The sequence below is a fragment of the Oryzias melastigma genome, linkage group LG4 (assembly GCF_002922805.2).
Source record: "Oryzias melastigma strain HK-1 linkage group LG4, ASM292280v2, whole genome shotgun sequence".
In the NCBI taxonomy this organism is placed as follows: domain Eukaryota; kingdom Metazoa; phylum Chordata; class Actinopteri; order Beloniformes; family Adrianichthyidae; genus Oryzias; species Oryzias melastigma.
This window is the reverse complement of record NC_050515.1, coordinates 759,419-781,606: the sequence shown is the minus strand read 5'-3', so window position 1 is coordinate 781,606 and position 22,188 is coordinate 759,419. Positions and strand designations below refer to the sequence as shown.

The 22,188-nt window shown below is 40.9% G+C and overlaps 1 protein-coding gene across 1 annotated transcript in view; it reads right to left on the bottom strand.

The window, feature by feature from the left end:
• Positions 1-246: 246 nt before the first annotated feature.
• The window catches only part of LOC112150826 (cadherin-24), a 31,852-nt gene continuing 9,910 nt past the window's right edge, over positions 247-22,188 (bottom strand). The window contains exons 3-14 of the mRNA XM_024279327.2: positions 19,477-19,771; positions 17,560-17,679; positions 14,595-14,762; positions 9,670-9,851; positions 6,860-7,116; positions 6,623-6,759; positions 6,421-6,542; positions 4,472-4,589; positions 4,059-4,367; positions 3,723-3,915; positions 3,251-3,641; positions 247-1,466 (exon numbers count right to left, since the gene is read on the bottom strand). Of these exons, the coding sequence (XP_024135095.1) occupies positions 666-1,466; positions 3,251-3,641; positions 3,723-3,915; positions 4,059-4,367; positions 4,472-4,589; positions 6,421-6,542; positions 6,623-6,759; positions 6,860-7,116; positions 9,670-9,851; positions 14,595-14,762; positions 17,560-17,679; positions 19,477-19,771 (3,093 nt within the window). The 3' untranslated portion in view covers positions 247-665. The remainder of the gene's footprint in view (positions 1,467-3,250; positions 3,642-3,722; positions 3,916-4,058; positions 4,368-4,471; positions 4,590-6,420; positions 6,543-6,622; positions 6,760-6,859; positions 7,117-9,669; positions 9,852-14,594; positions 14,763-17,559; positions 17,680-19,476; positions 19,772-22,188) is intronic.

Sequence of the window (22,188 nt, the reverse complement as noted above, 5' to 3'; positions counted from 1 at the left end):
CCCCCCCCCCACCCCTGGCTGTAGGGGACAGACTTGTGTCTGATTGGACATGTATCCCCACCTCATAAACATCTTATTTTTGTCTGCAAGCATCAAACTGGCCTTTTCTCCTTTTCAAGCAGTTCATATTTCTGCCTGTAGGGGGCACCTTTGGGCTTTGTTGCTCCATAAACAGACAGTGTAAACTTACATCATTTTGCTTCTGGACCAGAATTTGTGTTAAAGACATTAATAAAACCTACAAAATAAGAAGCAAAGGTTGATGTTTATCTACACGTGGGTGTTATTCTTTACAGTGTTTTAGGGGAGACGAATGGCTGTGTGGTCGCTGTCTGTGTGACCGTGCTGATCATCATTTATCAATGGAACGTATTACAATTGGTTTTTGATGAAGCTCATATTCTCACAGAGCAGCTCTTGGGATCAATATTTAAAAAAAAGAACGTTGTTTTTCATGACTTGAGCTCAGAAAGCCCGAGTGCATTATTAACATCAGCTCCAGAGAGGAAAGTGGCAGCTTCCATAAGCGCTATCCAAACACGCTGCTCTGCAGATGTTCAGCATGGTGGCAGCTGCCGGCAAGATTCCTGGCAGCGACAGAAGACTTCTGCTGTCAGAGGCTCCGTCTTCTTCCATCACTGTCAAACAGCCGTGACTCAAACTTGCTAGAAATCCCATCTCTGCTGTCCTTTTCCTTGTTCCTCAGTCTGTTTGGGAGCCGCTCCGTGTTCTCCCCCTTCGCTTGCTTGAGTGTCCCTCTCCTTCTTCCTGTCTCGGATAATCTCCAGCAGCCTCTGAAACTTCTGGTTCAGCTCTTCCATCCCCCCCGCTGCCTTGTCCTTCTCGCAGTCGCTCTCCAGTGAGCTCAGGGACTCCGCCCTCGAATCGCGGCCCTCAAACTCGTAGGTCTGCAGCGAGTCGTAGGGCGGCTGCGACATGTCAAAGGTGACTCGATCCAGACGGATGTTGAGGAGCTCCTCCATCCGGAGAGGCTGTGGCGCAGCGGCCTCTGCCGACTCGGGTTGCGCCTCAGCTGGTAAGCCATTGTTCTCGGTAGACGTGGGCGTGGGTAACGACGGCGAGCTCCTGTCTTTGCTCTGGAGTCTGCCCAGGCTCAGGAGCTGCACCCCAGCGGAGTACAGGCCGCTGCCGTTCATGCAGGTCTCCATGCTGCTGGGGTTCAGAGAGCCCACGATGCTGTAGGAGTCTCCCCTCAGGTAGCAGGGGGGGTTGGCAGAGCTGATCTGACTGCTGTTCGAGAAACTCTCCGAGATGGAGGGGATTGAGCAATCAGTGTCGACGTCGTCCGCTGTGCAGCTGGTGGCTCCGGTGCTGATCTGAGCGGGGGATGATCCAGGCTGGGCCTCCTGCGGGTTTGACGAGAAGCTGGTGTGACTCTGGCATGAAGACTCGTGGGTCAGGTCGGCCGGAGCGCCGGCTGCTGTCGCTTCAGCTTCTGCCTTCATCTGCGCAGAAGAGGAGGAAGAAGAGACTGTGTGGAGTTAAACTGACAGACAGACAGATGATACTCAGCAGAAATTAGCTCGTTTAGTTCTGATTACAGAGTCCGATTAATCACCATTCACAGTAATTAAATGAAATAATCCATAATCCAGCCCTTGTCTTCGTTCAGATATTGCTCTAAAAGGCTCCATTCGTGCTCCACAGCAGTGAACTTGACAGTCCTTCAGCCGCCGTCCTCATTTTTATCCTATTATATCAGTAAAATAGATCTACCCTTTATCTACACATCAAAAGAACCTTGGTTTTACTGTATAAAGTCTGGAAATGTTAAGTATAAACATGAGGATCTTAATCCATCCAGACCGTGGTCAGAGACGTACTCTCTGAGTTTCTGGTGTCTTTAACATGTTGTTCTGGCATTTTTCTGATGATAGAGAGAAAATCCATCTTACAGTTTCCTGTACGAGTTTTACTTTATTCAAATCGTTGTGAATTAGGAGTAGAAGAAAAAAATCTTTTTTGAAAAAGCTTATAGTTATGATGTAGAAATATTCTGGGCGAGCCACAAGCTTCCTTTGTGTAGATGACTAGATCCATGTATGTTGTTCTTTTTTGTCATTCAAGCTGGTATCTAGCTCAAACTGTACGTCTGGATGCCTTTAATGACAATTTTTGGATTTTTTTCAATATAAAAAAAAAGGGGAATGCTTTTGCAATGGATCAAACGATGATCGGAATGGGTCTTTAATGCCGTGTTTCCACTGAGCGGTCTAGACCGGAAGGGGCTTTTGAGAGTTTCCGTTACAAAAAAGACCCGGTAAGCAGGACCGACTGGTACTATTTCTGGTCCCCCGTTGGTTGCAAGTCCATATAAAACTTTAATGGACCCGTTAGAGTGGAACTACTGTTGTCACACGATGTAACCCATCGTTTGGTGGAAAGGTTTTACGACAACATCAGGTGTCCGACCAGCGGTATTCCTGAATCAAGATCCAAACAGAGTAGCAGATATTTGTGGCGTAGGTTTGTCTGTTGATTCATAGATTTTTATGCATTAATCCTGAAATGTTTGAGTCCATGGAGGTTTAGGATATTTAGCTCTGAGTTTTGTGGCTCAGAGATCGATGAGCGTTCTCATGTGAAGCAGGTTAAAGCACATTTAGTAAACATACTAATGTTGGAGTGGAGAGCTGCACTCATCTAGATATAATAACTGTCCTGTCTCATCAGCAGAAGAGGTTTTATTATCAGGTCTCCATGGAGATTTAAAAACCTTTCAATGTCCGATCTTGAAGATGTTCCTTCAGAGTATTCTGTAAAAATGAAAAATACTCATCTCTGAAACAAAACGAACTATTAATAGCTTTTGACTAGAAAATTGGAGTAAAAAAAGTTTAGATAAATAAGTTTATACATTTTAAACAAAAACATTTTGAAAAAACTAAAAGATTTCCCTGAAAAAACAACATTAAAACAGTTTAATTTAGTTACGATAAACAGCTTTTCTACAACTAGTGCTTTAAACTGATCAAATTTGATGAATACTTACATTAGGTATTCTTCCATTAAACTGACTGAATACTTATTGTGGTTTCTGAGTGAAGATGGGTTTGCATAAATCAATTTTTGATCAACTCCGACCTGGAGGTTGCGGGTATTCGATATTGAATGAGCTCATTTTCTGTATCTGTCCTTCAGGCCGGTTGAGCGAGCGTCTGCTCAGACCGGACGTGCAGATAAAACACAAATCTATTTTTTACAGGTTTCATCAACAGGAGCTTCTGACCTTGGCTTGGTTTCCGTTTGTGCCAGCTGTGTTCGCTCCACTGCCTTCATTACTGCCTGCGATTCTGCTCTTTGCCAAATGTTCTGCCTGGAAGCCATGCGGGCCCGCCTCGGCAGAGCGGTGCAGAGGCTCAAAGGTGCTCTGGTTTGGGATGAAAAGGGAATTGCCTAAATGCCCGCCTGCGGTCCCTTGAGTCAGCCGGTTGAGCTGGAAGCCCGCCTCCAGCGGCCCGGCTGGATAATCTCGGAGAACAGGCAGTGTGTGCATGCCGTAGCAGAAGCGCCCGTACAGGGGGGCGGAGCCGGGTCGCTGCTGAGGGCCCAGGCCGGAGCGGGGGTGAAGGCTCCAGCTGAACCTCCTGGCTCTGGGCGTGTTTTGTTGGGTGTACCATCTGAGACAAAGAGATAAATGTCAGCAAAACACGCAGACGGACACAACCACTAAGAACTTTCCCGTCTCTGGGACGGCTCACATGTTGCGGTTGTTGTGCATGTGCTGCATCCTGTGCATGCTCTGCAGGGCTGTAATGTCAAAGGCTGCGGTGTCGGCCTCCCCTCCCCCTTCATCATCGTAAGATATGATGTTTTCCCTGACATCATCCTCCTCAAAGGGCGAGTGGGAGTCTCGTTTCTGATGGCGCAATGACAGCGAGAGTGCACACACCACTGGGGGGCAGAGCACAGGCACAAGAGCACATGTTCTTCAGATGTTACTGAAACAGCCTGACACAACAGCTCAGCGTCGTTCAGAAGTCACTAGAACCTTATTTATAGCATGTCAAAGACTTCCGAGAAACGACCAAACCTACCCAGCAGGGTGGTGACACAGGCCATCATGGCCAGCAATGTGACCAAACTAAAGATGAGCGACGGGGAGGCAGACGGCACGGGCAGACAGACCATGTGTCTCTCCCATCTCCTGTCCCTCTGTCTGCCCCGATCCTCAGTCTGCATGCCCCCTTGCAGACATGGACAAATGGTCACAGTGACAGTGCCAGTGTTGGTCAGACCCGAGGCCCCGTCACGCAGAACTACAGGCACGTAAAGGGTGAGCAAAGAGGAAGAGAATCCAGGGAGGGGCTCCAAGGCTGACTGGAGCACCAGGCTGGCTGTCACACCTGATAAATAGAAAAGACGCACAAATCAAGAACGCTGCACAAACTCAGAGCACTCTTCCTGTTTCCAGTGACGGAAATTCTGCACAAAAGAAGAAAATAACAACCTCCAGTCTCTCTGACGGTGAGGTTTAGAGCAGAGCTGGACACAGGAGGGATGCTGAAGTGGATGGGGGCGTTCTGCCCTCCTTGGTCCCGGTCGATGGCCCGCAGAACCTGAACTACCTGTTGAAACAGATCAAAATGCACTAAATAATTAAGAACAATCTAATATTCAACTAATAACAAATAAATTAACACTTTTAAAAAAATTCAAATAAACTTATTTAATTCCTGAAAATATAGTCAAAAACTGCCTGTGTGCTGCCCCCTACAGGTTGAATCAAGATATTACGGTTGAATTTGATGATTGGTCAAACCATTTAAGTTTCAGAAGTCCCAGTCATGATCTGCAGCTCCAGTTATGATAACAGTCCTGTTCCCTAGCTCCGCTCCTCTGACTGGATTTTCACATTTCGATTGTGGGCGGAGTCAGCCTCCAACTTCACTGTTTGGTTTCCCCTTAATAAAGTGTTGAGGTGGGACTCTGCGTTTATTTAACTATTTGTGCTTTTACTTTTACAAGCTTAGATAACAAAGCAGCTTCATGAACTAATGAAAGAAAATAATATTTAAATCAAATGGAAAAAGAAAAAATTGTGCATATATATATATATATATATATATATATATATATATATATATGTATACACAGCATTTAGTATAAACTAGAAAAAATAACTAATTAATCGCATATCTGAAAAAAATAAATTGTGATAATTGACATTAGTTTTTTTTTCCGCTACAGGACTGTTTTTGAATTAAAATACAAAAAAAATCCGGGCTAAAGTCACACCAGGCAGCCCAAAAAATAAGAATTTCTCTCCTAAGAGCTCTGCTGTCCATTCTACATTTTACCTGGAATTCTGTATATCTTTTTTTGTCTTTTTTTCCAGCTTTTTCCTTTTTTTTTCTCATAAACTTTCTTTGCTTGTGAGAAATTACAAAACAACTTTCTTGGGAGAAGTTTGATCCAGCTGGATTTAAGGTCGGCTGCTCACAGGCGTGTCTGTCCAGTCTGAACTGTTGCCTCTCTCGGCGTCGGGGGGCGGGACTTTCACTGAGAACCACGGACTTCCCCCAATTTTTAGACAACGGAGATGCGTGTTATTGTGGAAAATTCATGTATGTCCCCATTCCAAAATAAAATAATGGTTGGTTTCCTCTTTGGATTTCTCACAGACAGCTCTGTTTCGCTGGATTTATTTGTCTGCAAGTCGATGCTTCAGAATTGTAGCATAGAAGGGAGACTTTTGTCTGCCCTCGGCAGTCATAAACCTGATTTTCATCTGCTACTAATCAAACACAATTTGAATAAAGAAATACTCAGAAACGCAGTTTTACTCTTAAATTAATTGATTTATGTCCTCCATGTTAAGAAAAATGCCACAACATGTTAAAAACACCAAAAATCCTCATTAGAGTGGGTATTTAAAGGATTTAACTAATCTACATCACTATAATATAAATTAAAATTTCCATCACTTGATTTTAAACTCATCCTAAAGAGCAATTTTGAACATTTCAGTCACTTCTTTTTCGTGTCTTAAAAAGCAGGAACACATTTAGTTTAGATCCATGAGTGTGCAGCTGTGGTGTTGTTTCATGAAGTTTATAAAGTTTCAGTCATATGTAGCAGAGCTTCATAAAATGTTCCAGCTGTGACAGAAGACAAAGAGCAGCTCTGTTTTCTTCTTTCTCCCTCACTTTGTGGTTTTCCTGGGAAGTTACTGTGCACGTTTGCTTCATAGTGACATGCATGTGACTGCAATAATGCAAACAGGATTTGTCTCAAACAAAATAATGTTCTGATTCCCAAACTGACTTCTATCAGCTTGTTTCTGAGGACAGAGTACGCCTAAATCAAGATAAAAAATCAGAACGTTTTAAACAGTCATTTTGTGGCACACAGGCTTAAACCTTTAGTAGATTTAACTAAAAAAGAAGCTCAACCGACCTGACCAGGAGCACTGGAGTCACATACGGATGTTGTGTACTGTCTGTCCAACTCTGGCGCATTGTCGTTCTGGTCTAGCGTCTCTATAGCAACTACAATCCTCGATACGAGGTTTGGATTGTCTGAAAGCAGCAGAAATCTTAAAGTCATCATGAAAGTTCTCTTCACTTTTCCTCCACCTTGGACAGAGGGGCTGCCGTACCTCCCTGTGTGGCAACCACGGTGATGTTATGCCACTGCTCCTGCTCCCGATCCAGCTCCATCACTGTGCTGATGAGCCCTGTGTCAGAGGAGATGCGGAACAGGGCCTCCGGGTCTGACCCAGGATCGATGGAGTATCTACGACACAGAAATGGGAACAAAACAGAAAACAGTAAAGGACCGAGGGAACAAACTAGCTATAAAAAACAAAATAAAGAGTTGATGGCGTAGCTGTCACCTGACGTTTGTGCTTTGTCCTGTGTCTGGGTCAATGGCATACACGCGGCCAACAGAGCAGACCGGGGGACAATTCTCAGACACATCGAGATGGTAATACGCCTGCGAGAACCGAGGTGGCTCGTCAGCATTCAGCACCATCACCCGCACCGTTGCCTGGTCCTTAAAGGGTCCTTTCCTTATGAAGCGGGAATCCACCACCGGGTTCGCAACTTCCACCGAGAAAGTGTACGAGCTGCGGGTTTCATAATCTAGAAGCTGTTGGATAAAGAATGAAGCAGTCATCAGCTAGGAAAAAATCAAGAGGCTGACTGCCTACCAGAACGAGAAAGCTGAAGTAAACTCTTCCCAGAGCAACTGATAAATATGATTTATAAACTCTATTTGTCTGTGAAGCTAAGTAACGTTTTTTTTTTAATCTGGAGAACTTTAAAAACAATTGTAGGATGGTAAAAGACATTAAAAAAAACGTGTTTTAACTGGGGCTGTCAACGCTAACGCATGCGAATAATAAAAAAATATTAACATGAACATATTTATTAAACCATTTTATTCACAGTTCCATCTTATGCTTCCTATCGGACGGTTTAACGCTTCTATGTTGTGCCTTAATTTTTGACAAAGCACACTTTGGAAGTTACCGTATTATCCCACTCACACCATGATTACTTACAAAAAAAATTAACCGATTTTTAGTGCTTTATTCTTTTTATTTTGTTGGTTAAGATCCTTTTTTCACAAAAAGCGAACTATTTTATTTGTGGTGCGGCCTGTTGTCATGCTCTGAAGCAGCACAGACCTTGTCTACAGCGGGCGGCAAAGCATATTTATGCCGATCGTCAGGATTGAGGAAATAAAGCATCAGTTCAGAGAGAACGCTAACCTCTTACTGCTTGTTTTTGACCAGAAGATGAAAAAAAAGGTTCTTTTGAAGAGGTCTATGCAGTGATATTGAACATTTGGGCTATGTGAATGGAACTTTGCTTTTTTTTTTGGTATGCATCATAGGCATATTTTGTGCATCTACGTACTACAGCCAATCAGAATTCACCCAGATCATGGTTTAAGTTCATCTAAAGTGCAGAATCACAGTGTTTGTTCCTTATAGATGTATGTTAGCTGTTTTCTTGGAGTGATACTGCAGACATAAAAGTCTTTACAGTTCTGGGTTTTTTTAATTAAAAAGAACATTCCCAGTAGTTTTTTAATTATGATTATGAATTTAAGTAAAATCCTACAACCTAAATGTCTTAAAAAGCCATTTTTCATGTTAATCTGAAGCCTGCCTCTGCAAAATATCCTCTGAGGGGGCGTGGCTTTTGGAGCTGAGCAGCTCCGTCCCGGATGGAGCATCACCAAGTATGAATGAGGAGTGAATGAAGAATGGATACACAATATAAGCGCTTTGAGCGTCTGGAAAAGCAAAAATAAATCCAATCCATCATCATCAAATCTGATTGGTTAGAGAGAGGCTGACAAAACAATTGGAACGATCTAAAATATATTTTGTACATATATATAAAGAAATAATTTCTCTGTGATTTAAATACTTCTTTTCAGATGATTTTAGGCCTTCACTGAAGGCTTTGCAGGCCCTGATGGTACGCCATTGCTATTTAACAACTACAATTTTTTTTAAACAGAATTTTTTGTCTGTGCTGGATTCACCACAATTTGAAAAGAAAATACATGTGTCCTCCATCATGAGAAAAAATGTTAAAAGAACCTGTTAAAAACACAAAAAAACTGATTTTCATTGGACTGGGTCTTAAAGGGTTAAATCCTTCGGAGTAACAGTTTTACTTCAGTTTTCCTTCTCGTTTCCTAAACTACCAGCATTGGTCGCATTTGTTTCAAAATGACAAAAGAGGTTTAGCATTAATCACACAAGATAGAGCTTACTCTCTCTAAAAAACTGAAAGTTTTAAAGTCTGATGCTTCTGTGTTCTGCACCTCAACCTCAGATTTTGGAGAAAAACGTACATCTTAGGTTTCGTTAACATGTTCTTAGTGTCGCAATCTTACACTATTACACTCTTAATAGCGTGTTTTCTTTGACTTTGTAGGTGCATAAACAACAACATTGAGAATCAATTTGTCCTCATGAAAGCCTGTCACATACAAAGCCCCTAAAGCTTCCGTCTTTCAGATGTGCTCACACAAGCGATGCCTCCCTTGAACTGCATTTAAAATCCAAGTGATTCAGAGGCCAATAATGTTAAGTGGGTTAATAAACACAGAAGGATTTTCTTCTAAAAGGGTCAGTCAAAAGGGAGACATTGAAAACGAGTGAACAAGCTGCCAATGTTGAAGAAAAAAACAGTCTGAAAGGAATTTTCTTAAAGAAAGAAAATAAAAGCAAGATTCTTCAGATAACCTGCAGAACTGCTGCTCACAACAGCTTTCACAAACTTCAGGAGAGTGGTTTCTAAGTTCTGTTTGCAGTACATGAAGCTGATTTGTGAGCATGCAGTGTAATTCATAATTCATTCAGATTCCTTTCTCACTTACATTAAATTAACTTTGATTATTCCTTTGGGATTTCTTTGTAATCTGACTTTGGTAGAGTTTTGGGGAACTGAACACCAAAGAGCTTCAGTTCTTTGTTCAGTCCTAATGAGATATTTCAGAGCACAATCATGTTTTAATGTCAAACATAGTCAGAATCCTTTAAAGCAAAGAGGAAAGTTTCCTCTGGTTTCTTTAATCCGGACCAACTCCGTTCAGTTGATGACGTTCATTCATTAGCATTCATTTGTCATCTATGGCTCATCAGCTTCCCCCTGTGTCTGCACCTCCGGCTGATCTCACCTTGTTCAGCACAATGACGGCCTCTTTGTCTCTTCCGGTGACGTTGAACGTCTCTGCTTCCTCTACATCCAGGATTGCAAACTCCAGCTGTGCGTTCTCTCCCAGGTCAGGATCGGTGGCAGTGAGACGGCCCACTTCCACACCTGGTGCTGCCAGCTCCGACACAGAGAATGTCCACGCACCTGCCGGCAGGAACACAATGAACGCCGGCGCTGAAAGGACGCCGTTCAGCTTCGCTCGGGATCAAAACAAAGCGGCTGTTATCATAATGCGTGCAGCTGCTTTCCCTCAAAAATGTAATGATCGACTTTAGAGGATTGTTCTGGCGGTTTTTATATCTACAGAAATGAAAACATCTGCAGGCACTGCTACATTCCTGAGCTCTATCAGCAGTAAAAATATATTTTTGAGGCATTTATAAAGAAAGAAAAGAGAACAGTGTTACATAAAATGTGGTGTTTATAATAATATATCCCTCAGCATCTGTGAATAACCTAAAGGGAATGTCTTTATTTCGTTTGGTTTAGGAGTCTGTAACCTTTAGCGCTAAAAGACCATTTTCTTAGTGACCAAGACCCAACAAGAGCCACAAAGCCTCACCTCAATGTTTAGAAAAATACACTTTATTTATGTTTTTGTGGTCATTTAGCCATTTATTTACTAAATTAAACTTAAAAAATTTTGCATTAATTTAATTATTAGTTTTTTATGTTTCTACACTAAACCTTTTTACTTTTGACACATGTAAGTTCCTTTCAATATAAAATACACCCTGTGTCAAATCCTGTAAGAAAGCCAAGTCAAACATGGCATTTTCTATAATTTTTTGTTGAGTATTCCTCCATGTTCTCATGTTGATTTTTGCTAACATTGAGTAGAATCTGAATTAAAAAAAAATCAGCACATAATACAATTTTAGTATGAAGAAACAACAATAAACCACAGATTTAAATCTTTTACCATCATTTTTCTGTCATCCGACATTTAAAATCTAAATAAAAATTACTCGACTAAATTAACTAAACTCATTTTTGATTTAAATTCTGTGATTTTTTTCAAAACCAAAGAGCCACAAGGGACATTTAAAAGAACTGCTCGTGGCTCCAGAGCCTCAGGTTGTAGACACTTGATTTGGTTCATTGTGTTTTCCAGAACTTAAAGATACAGGAGGCAGAAACTGAACCTGATCCTGACTTGTACGGAGCAGATCCCAACACTTGCATCAGCTACATGAAAAGCAGTAAATCTTTTCAACATCAGTTTACTTTAGAAATACAGCCAACAAAAATCACATTTTTGATTTTGTTCTACACTGCTATGAGGATCCTCCACTAAAACATCACAAAATCACAGTAAAAAGGAGAAATTTGGGGGTATTACAGATCTGTTAGTTTGGTTCACAACTTTGATCTTCAAAACACTAAACCCTAACAAACTAAATGACACCACTAAAAGAAAAAATGCACCAGACTGGGAGGACATTATAGTAAACACACTGTTCTTTAGACTCCTTTGATCATTTCTGAGCTGATGTCTTTCAGACATTCTGGTATGACGGGGACGCAGCTGTATGTTCTGGTATAGCTCTATATAACGTGGACAGTAGACTTAGCTGAAAAAAACCTCGTTGGAACAAGCAGCCCTCTCCACTCTCGTTAAACATTCTTCAAAAATGTTGCTACACGTTGACATGATAACATCACAAAGCTGCTGCACAACCAACATGCAAATAAGGACTGCGTTTTCTCGCACTAGTCATGGTGATACTAAGTTTTTCATGTTAGAAAAGTCAGGTTGCAAAGCTGGAAGGATAAATATGCAGTGACATAGCATTGCTTCTGTTCCACGGTGCTGCAACAGCTCCGAGACAATTATTGTTCCTACACCAGGAGGTATTTAGATTAAACTGCTTCTCTTACTTTGGATAAGCAAACCTTAATATGAACAATTACCCAACAATTGTTACAGTAAAAAAACAATGAATGCAGAAAAAGTGGCAGTGCAAGTGGAGTTCAGTGTTTAGAAATGGTTTTCTGCATACCTTGATTGATTTAAATTGAGCTATTTAAAGCTTCATTTTTAACCTTCATCAACACCTTGCCCTATTCATCATTCTGGAACACATCTGCTGCTGCTCACTGGATGCTTTCTGGATAATTTTCAGTTAAGCAGTCAACTTGAACTCCAGTACTCGAGGGCTTCTGTTCAGCTTGTTTTTCACATATCCAAGCCAAGACAACAGTAAAGTCTGTCTGGCTCCAACGACCAAGCTGCCTCATAAATAAAATGACTTACCAGTTTTAATCTGGACTATAAGTTGCAGTTTTTCTTCATAGTTTAGCCAGAGGTGTGACTTATACTCAGGAGGAACTTATTTATGATTTATCTCTTTAAACATAAATAGGCTCATAGTCATTATTTTACCACTAAAAACTGGATGCCCTTTGGCAGTTGTTTCCACAAATGACCACTAGAGGGCGCTGTATGTGTGTAACAGAGGCAGAAGAAGAAGTATCGTTCATAACATACATGGTGGAGAATCTGACTGTTTTCCTATTAAACTTTAATATTTTTCTTATTTGGATCAAAACATTATTTTTCTTGTTTTTATTTTTTGCACCCTTGGGCTAATGTGGAACAGAAGTCATCAAACTGGGTTACAGAGGGACGGAAGAACAGGTAAAAGCTGTCTAAAATCGTTGTTTAGACACAGCTCCTCCAGTATAGAAGAAAACAATCGTTTTAACCCTTGTGCTATCTATCTTAAGGGTCCAGATGACCCAAGCCTACATTGATGTGTTATCCATCCCATGACAAAGGTGGACAGGATTTCCTGTCTGCCAGGGATACCAGTGAAGATAAAAAATCCTAAAATAAAAACATTTAGTGCGCTGTCTTGTGTGGGTCCACATGACCCCATTCCCAACGTCAACATAAGGGTTAAGATGTCTGTCAAAGAAGAGGCAGTAGATGCAAGTTTGATGTGTGAATCACATTTGGTGTGAATGCAGCTGGGCTTGGTGGATTTGTTCTGAAAACTCAGACTTTTCTCCCAAAAGGATAACTTTTCTTCTTTTTGATTAGACTATTTTAGCTCCGGCGACATATCCTCCAGAAAATACGGTAGATCTTTTTTCTCTGTCCTGAGGCTCACATTAAAGTTTCCCATTTTGTTGAAAATTGTGTTTTTGGTGTTTTTAACATGTTATTTTTTTTTAATGATGGAGGACATATATCAAGAAAAATAAGCTTAAAATTGTATTTTTGAGTTTCTCAGAAATTGTCTCTGATGTGACCACTTGTAGACAACTAGATCCATGTGCATCTTGGTTATCCTCGTCAACCTCTAGCTCAAAACTAAATGGCTAGATAATTTCAACATTGCACGTCATTTCTGTAATGTTAGGTTGTGGCTATAAGCTAGCGGAAGAGTGTGTAAACAGATCGGTGATGGGAAACGAGTGCTGGCTTACTCCATGCTAATGGTCCCACCAACAACTCAGAGGAGAACTTCAAATGAATTCCTGCCGCTCTGTAGAAACTATTATCTAGAAAACCACACAGGATTTTTGAATTTTGGCTAAAAACGGCATCATCATAGTTAAAAGACCACTGGGGACGCTTTTACCATTGATCAAACTTGAATTTAAGTGGGACTTTAACAAATCATCCAATTCCTGTCTAGATGTCCAAGTGTACTTAATAACAGTTACATGGTAGCTGATATTGATGAAAGCCACAGGGAAAATGAATGTAATCAAGCCTGAAAGTGTGTTTTGTAATTGTGTTTATGTGGAGCTAACATGACTCTCTGGACTGAGCTATACACACCAAAGATGCATCATCTGAACCATAAACATTTTTATAGTTTCCCTCAAGAAAACTGTCTTTAGACAACTGTGATGAGTAAATCTGCTCGTGTTGTTTTCGCTTGGATTACAGACCGTCCAGTGTTTGGACATGAAAGAGCAGCCAGTCAAGTGTGGCAGGTCACGCCGTAAACATCCCAGGAGGAGCTAGGCTGGATGTGACCCTGCACAGCAAAATCCAGAGAAACCGAGATGGATTCAGCTCAAGCTCCTTCCTGACAAAGAGACAGGTTTAAAAACAGGCCTTGTTCTCAAAGAGCATAGTAAATGAGGCCTTTGCATAAACTGAGGCATTATTGTCAAACTGAAAATAAAGAGCAGCACTGAGAGGCCCAGACAGGAAGATAAAGTCAGAATTTAGTAGATAACCACAGAGCTGCTTTGAAATATTAAAAATTGCTTTTAAAAACATTGCGTTACACAATATATCAACATATGGAGTGGGGCCTGGAAACATATGGATGAATGTTAGGAAGCAGATTGTCTAGAAGAAAGAGTGGGAAAGCCGAGGGAAAAAGAGCAGAGTGGAGGTTGTATATAAAGAAATGCTGGGTCTGTCTGAAAGACACATTCTGCAGTGATTTTACTGTCTATTGAAGCAGAAAGCACTGAACTATAATATGAAATATTAATAGTATGAAACAGGAAAAAGCCTGGATAAGAAAAAGAGGACATGATCTTTCACTCTTCTACATCAAGACGCAGTCCATTTGAAGTGCAGGGACCACCAGGGAATGCTTATATGAATGTCAACGCCATTGCTTTTGGCAAAAAGGTAGTGTTGTTTAAATTGATGTTAGGAACAAAGATTAGAGCTTCTGTTAAAAAAAAGAGCAAAGATGGACTGACAGTCTGTTTATCTACTCAAAAGCTTGCGTCTTGAGTTTGACTTGTCAAACCAGGAGAGCCCAGTGGAGACAAAAAAAAAGTCAGACTGCTGTCACAAAAGCCCTTACAAGACATTTCATCATTTTCATCTTCTGTCACTCTTGCACACGCCCTGCAGCAACACAAACCAAAATCAAGGCAACAGAGGTCTATTAAAGCGGAGCTTACTCCTTCGGAAGTGAGGAGGGTTGTCGTTGACGTCGCTCAGCTTCACGGTGACGGTGGTGGTTCCAGATAAGCCGCCCACATGTCCTCCCATATCTTTGGCCTGGAGGACCACTAGATATTCTTCCTGGGTCTCTCTGTCCATATCAGGTATGGCAGTGCGCAGGATGCCTGGTGGAGAGGATGGTGGAAGACAGAGATGCTGAGTCTCTCATCGTGCCCAAAGAAACAGGTTCCTCAAGCGAGGATACTTAAAACATGTGACCCTGGGCCACCTCTGTTCTAAACTGATTACGTTGAAATGTTCAAGCTTCTCCCAGTGTTGCATCCAGGAAGAACAAAGGCATAAGGTTTCTTAAGAAGGAAAATGCAGGGCTGCACAGGGGGGTAGTGGGTAGTTTGAAACCTCTGTGTGGAGTTTGATGTTCTTACCATGCATGTGTGGGTTCTCTCCAGCTTCCTTCCACAATCCATTGATTCATTGGTGGCTCTAAATGAGGGGTGTCAAACTCATTTTGGCTCAGGGGCCGCAGTGGGATGTCATCTGGGCCGGAAAAGTAACATAATAGCAAAATAACCTATAGTCAACTTGATATCTGTAGATTTGTTTTGTTTTTTTATTATTTGGAAAAATTCTTCAAACAACCAAGTAGCCTAATCACTTATTATTACTATCTTTTTGACAACGACATTATTATAATTGTGGTGTCACACCAGATAATTTTTTATAGCAACTTGACAGTGTTGAGTCTGGCAGGGAACCAACAAAGAAATTCTGTTTATGTATTGATTTCTTTCTAAGCCAGTATTTCTTTTCTTTGCTTCCCCTAGTGGCAGAATTGTGTATTGCGGTCATTTCTTTAACACTTTAACACCTGATGCCTAAACACAAAATCTTTGACAAGCTGTAATTTTTTAATTGATAACATGATCAAAGGTGCTACGGCGCTTTTCTCCTTCAGAATCTGCTGGAATGTCTTTGGCTAACACGGAAAAACTAGCTTACATCAATGCTCACTACATCAGTGAATAGGGCTGCCACAATTAGTCGACTAATCGACTGATTTATTAGTCGATTAGTCGTTACTTTATACCAGGGGTTCCCAAACTTTCTCTTGTGAGGGTCACATAACTGTTTTCTTCTCTGATGTGGGGCTAACAGAAAAATTGTAACAATCGTAAACATTTATGGTTTACCAGAAAGCCAGGCGTAGCCAAATTTTGAATAATTCTTTTAATAAAAATTATTTTAAAAAAGAAACCAATAAACAGTCTATCCTCTCCCGTCACAGTTCAGACTGCAGAAGGGTGGAATAAAAAGTCACGTTGAGAAAAAACTATATATATATATATATATATATATTCATTCATTCATTCATCTTCTTGTCCGCTTTTTCCCTTTCGGGGTCGCGGGGGTGCCGGAGCCTAACCCGGCTGCTGGACAGGTCCCCAGTCTGTCGCAGGGCCTCAATCACACACACACACATTCACTCTCACATTCACACCTAGGAGCAATTTAGAGTCACCAGTTAACCTATGAGGCATGTTTTTGGATGGTGGGAGGAAGCCGGAGTCCCCGGTGAAAACTGTGTGTCTCTGACAGTGTTTGGGGGCCGGGCCAAATGTGGAAGTGGGCCGTAGTTTGGGGACCCTTGCTTTATATTACGTGGAGTCAGAGAGTAGTAAAGTTAAACAAAGTTGTGAGCATTCAGCACCAAAGAATTAGCTTTTTTAATATTTGAGTCAGAGAGACCAAAAATATATATTTGTGAAAAATAGTTCCTTTGTTTCAGATGCCGATTTAATCTTGTTTTAATACCAGAAACTACTGAAGGACAGAGGCTGCACAATTCACTAAGAGTTTAATAAACAATCATCTTGATTGTCTTTATTTTTAGTTAGTTTAAAGCTAATGATGGTTAAGATATGTGCTTTACATCCACTTTGCGCATGACATGATTAGTCGACTATTAAAATAATTGTTTGTGGCAGCTCAGTTAGTGAATACAGACCACAATGCATTGCGGTTGAACAATTTTTGTGAGGAAAAGGTGTTTAAATGTAATTTTTTATAAAATGTCACCATTTTCATCATCAGAACACAGCAGTCACAAATAGACGTGTAATATTCATATAGATTACATTTTCACTTCATGAAATCAGCGAGGTCATATCCGCCGTTTAGAAAAAAACAAAGAAAAGAAAAGTAGTGAGCATGGTGTCCAAATTGCTTTTAAAATCCTGGGCACTATTTAGTCCTGCACAATATAGTTTTTTAGTTATTAGGGATTAGTGTGGGAATCTGGACATAGCCCCAGTGTGCAGAAAGACGACTAATGAGAGTAAAATTGAGTTCTGTAGCTTTATTCTAACACGCAGCAAAACACAGTTCCATGTACCAATGCACACTCTCTCTCCAGAGCGGTGTCTAGGGCAAGGACAAACACAACTAACAACCAGTGCTGAGAACATGGAATGAAAACACTTCAGAGTGGAAACAACTGACGGCGAAAATGTCCCACTTCCAGTCCATGCATCAGCGGAAACCATCCCCGATAATCCACTTTCGTTGTAACTTTTTTATATGTACCCACTTTTTTTTATTAGTAGTGATTCTTTTATTTGCAACATCTTTTTTTATTTGCAGTAGTGTTTATTTTGTTTATAGCAGCATCTCTTGTTGTTTGCATTGTTTTTTTTTTTTTGCTGCAATGGTAGGCCACTGTGCAAATGGGACAAAGATAGATAGATAGATAGATAGATAGATAGATAGATAGATAGATAGATAGATAGATAGATAGATAGATAGATAGATAGATAGATAGTCTAATTGCAGTGGGTACAAAGGACCTCCGGTGTCTGAAGCTGGTTTAGAAAACGGATGGATGGCATTGACTTTGATGTAAAGAAACTTTCTTCTGCAGAGTCGTTCTATAAAACTTCTGTATATGTCATAACAGACTCAGACCTGTCTGAGGGTCCACAGAGAAGTATTCCTGGCCCTGCGTGATCCCGTACACCAGCCGAGCTGAGTTTCCATACGTGGGATCATCTGCATCTATGGCTGTGACCTGGACGATGGACGTTCCTGTAAAACAGAACACAGCTAAGATTCTTTTTGCTAAAATACCTCATATCACTAAAAAAACTTTGATCTGAAAAGTCATTAAGCAGCAGAATAAATTGAATACAAACCAAATTAATCAGGTGTTCAGGTTTAACATATTTATTCTACAATCCTTTCTCCATCTTTTAGGCTGAAAGCTAACAAATGATGTGTCCTTCACATGAATTCTAAACAAACATTTTATCATATCAGACATCTGCACAATAAGACATATTTTAATGCAAAGCCTGTCCTCAGTGACTGCAGCAATACAGCTATTTACCTTGCATACTAATAGAATAAAAGCAATGTGTCAGTTTCTCAAATAAAAAAAGTGCGAATGGAGACATCTGTTCTGCTCTTTTTATTCCTTTTCATAGACTCAGAGGAATTTTCTTTGCTTTTCCCTGACTGGAGTAAACTAAACTATTAGCATAAATCAACATGTTCAATCCCATAAACATCTTAGTCTGAATATAATCTCTATTTTAGACATTAAAGTTTATTTAATTCTGGATGGCCCAATTTCCCCTGCAACTGTGGTTGATGGAGAATATTTGCCATTACTGATATTTACAATAACACAAAGCTTAAATTTCCTTGTTATTTATTTATTATGTATTTAAATGCACAACTTTTATTTTACTGTACTATCACATTGTACTTGACTTCTCTAATATACAGCAAGGGATCTCATAGGAAAAAGTAACGCTGGGCGATGTGAAAAAAAAAATTGTATTTATTCACGGTATAAATTACTTTATATCACGATAACGATATATATCACGGTATTCCAAAATAACGTATATTTTCAGCTATCCTTTGAAAAAAATTGACAAAAATGTCAACTTACTATAATATCTATTTATTTTTTCAAGTAACATGTAACTGAATTGTTACAAATGAGAAACATTTTTTTAAGTGCACAACAGTTTGATGTTTCTTAGTAGGAAAACACATTTTTGCGCAAAAGTTCAGCAATAGAAATAAACAAACAAATCAATAGAAAAGAAATGGCACAATAGTCACTTTTCTATCGCCCACATGATATGTAACGTCATATCGTCCAGCACTACGAACAAGTATCACTTTAAAATTTTGAAAATATATCTGAAAATAATCTGACCATTGATTAACTATCACACATAACTGTAAACCATAAGCTTCCCCTTGGCAGGGATCTATTAGGAAAAACATGTTTTCCTATCAAAAATAAAATATACCTGAAAACAGTCATAACAATATCAGTGGATTTTATGTTTTTCATCAGAACGATACCAATAAACTCGAATTATGCAAATTTTTCTGATACTGATACTGGCACCAATATATCGCCTATCCCTATTAAATATCTAATATTACCTGAATAATGACCTCCCTTAAGTGGTTGAACTGGACATTAATGTATTCAGCTGTTAAATAAAGTAAACCTGAAAACCTGAAAAGTAATTTTTAATTAAAAACAGACGTAGATGAGTGGGTGGAGCGGCACTCTGATGGTCAAGTTTGTCTTTGGGGGTGACACCTGAAGCCGGCTTTTCTCGAGACGCACTGCTGATCAATAAAAACTTTACATCTAATAACCTATTTTAAAAGCTATTAAAAAATAAATATGTACTAGGGGGGTGGGTTTTTGAGGTAAATGATCATTACTTTACTAAAACATTTTTCTCCACAGGAATCTGGTTCATGTGACACTCCCATCATGCACAGCAGCATAGTCAGTTTACAGATTTCAACCGATCCAAATATCACTTTCATGTTGTCTGAGCACTCTACCTATGTTGGCCATCTCTGGAACCATGGCAACGTAGGGTTCGTGGGGGAAGACAGGTGGGTTGTCGTTGATGTCCTGCACTCGGATGATGAACTCCGAGGAGGGCTCCAGGGCGCGGCCGCTCTTGCGGTCGGTGGCCGTTGCGATGAGCCGGTACTGGTCCTTCTCCTCTCTGTCCAGAGACTTAGTGACGTGGATGTTCCCCGTGTTGCTGTCAATAACAAACACAGATCCCACGCCCTCTCCCTCCAGCGTGTACTTTGTGTTTCCGTCTCCTCTGTCCATATCTGTGTGCAGCTGGAAAATCACACGCAGAGACAGTGAACATCTGAAACACCTTCAGGCAACACAACTGTGAGCCGTGGGATGCAGATGCAGGTATCACTCATTAGCACTCTTTTATTTGTCTGGCAAGTGCTGCCAACCTGGCTGTGTGAAATGGATAAATGTTGTGAAGTTGGGATGTGCTCATGGAGTCTGAGAGGAATGGCACCAGGTGTGGAGGATACATGAGGGACCAGGATGGGTACTGATGCATGCAGCTAATTAACTCACTGGACCAAAAATGCCATTTGGGGTTTGTTGAGGGCAAATCCACATCAGTGTGGACAGCAGCACTGCAAATGTCACGTATGTATATTCACAGAGGCATTCTGTTAATGCTGGCAGTACCCATCTGTAAATCTTTCAGTCTCTTCATCCATCTGCCCCTTCCATGCCCTTCTTGTGTGTTCGTCAGCCTGCCTCTGCCTTGTAACTACCCCTTTTCCCTCCGTCTCCTCAACCTCAACAACACAGACTGCCCATCTGCTTGCATCTATTTACATCTCTCTGCTTTCGTTTTTCGTCAGAGAGAATATCAGTGTGAGCTAAATAGTTAAAAGGCCAAATGCACAGAAATAGAAAGTGATTACTCAGCCTTTATCACACCGAACCCTCTGACCGGGAATCCTCACATCTCTGTCCTGTAGGCACATCTGCAAATGTCCAGAACCCACAAAGCTCACTCACGGCTGCTGCTGTGGACCTCAGATACTCGTAAGAACTAAAGCCTCGACTTAAAATGCAGCTGCAGCATTTTCTGTTATTAGACATGACAGGCTATTTCAAATGATCTTTGAAAGGCATTAAAGCCGTAAATAAGAACTGAACTGACGGGGATGCAGTCCAATCCTCACAGACACTTCTTTACATGTTTATGTGCATGGATGCATTGCAAAAAACATATTTATGCTCGTGTTAGTCTGCACAGCATGCATGCACAACAGGAAAAAAAGGCTCCATTGTGTGCATGCTGAGTCTAAATCAGAATAACGATTCATTGAACCTCAGAACTGCATATCACACAAATGACAAGAAAGAGGGTTTATTTGTTCACCCTACACCCACCTCTCCTCTCTTGCTTAAACTACCTTTGATTTTGATCCCACTCTTGTTCATGAAAGACAGATTTGCTGGAGTCAATGCCTTCCTCGCTCCTCTACTCCTCACCCTCCTCCCTCAGCTCCCACTTTCTACCCAGACCTCCCCTCCTCACTGTCTAATTGCTGGCTGAGTCCTGCTGTGCTCCAGTCAGCATGGAAAAACAGTCTCCCTGTGGGAGAGAAATTTATCCATCCTATCCAAACAAAGTGAGAAAAGAAGCAAACTGTCTGTGTGGATCTTTTAGTGAGCTTTATTTCCTTCTGCAATCTTAATTTCCCCCTCTCCTCACTGGTGCAGTACATCCACCCCCAGGTTCAGATCACTGCTGCAAAAATTCCTGCTTCCTTCGCACAGACCGCGGCGGCTGTGATTTCAACTGTTGATAGTGCAGCTCAGACGTTCAGGTTTGACTTGATCTTCTATTTATTTTTGGCAAACAAAGTGAGCTGCCTTTGAAGAGGAAACCTTGTATACTCTTCATGATGTTTCTTTTACTGCGTGAATATCAACACCAAGACTGCATCTGCAAAAAGAGCCAGCAGTCACGTGCAACTACTGATCGCTTTCACACCCCTCCCCGACTCCATCAACAACCAAAGAGGAACATTAAACATTTATGAGGTGTGTACTGCCTGCTAAGACTCCAATCTACACTGTCACTATAAAGTACAGTGCATGCTACAAAGTAGCTGGCAGCTTTCTCTGTCTGCGGGCTCTGTAACCAGCAGCAGCTGCATCAGTGAGGAGCTTCTGACTGAAATGCTACAAGAAAAGCTCCTGGGAGCCAACGGTTCAGGTGTGCTGTGGGCTGAATCCTCTCAGACACTTCTAATGATGCGACCTGACGGCAAACGAAGACTGCTGGTGCGCTGGCTTTACAAAGCTCAAGAGTGTGTCACAACAAGAGTGAGTGAGTGCTGCTGCACGAGCGCTAAAATGACACTGCTGCCATATAAGCTATGAAAATGTAGATCCAGGATGAGCAGAGATAAAACTGTAGCGGGCTGTTTGCCCATTTTCCTCTTTGATCCGAACAGTTAATTTGAAAGAGGACCAGTTTGAGCAAAATGCAGGAGATAAAATTTATTCCATCGATCTCGGACTGGATTATTGCTGGCAAAATATTGAATTAATTTGATTAAATTATCATTCAGTTTGATTTATTTTTCAAACTTTCCTTAAAGTCCCCCTATGAAAATTGTTTTTGTTTAAAAAAATGTTCCCAGCAGTGTTTTACTTATGACTATGAAGTTTTTAACCAAAATCCCACAATCTAAATGTTTTTAAAA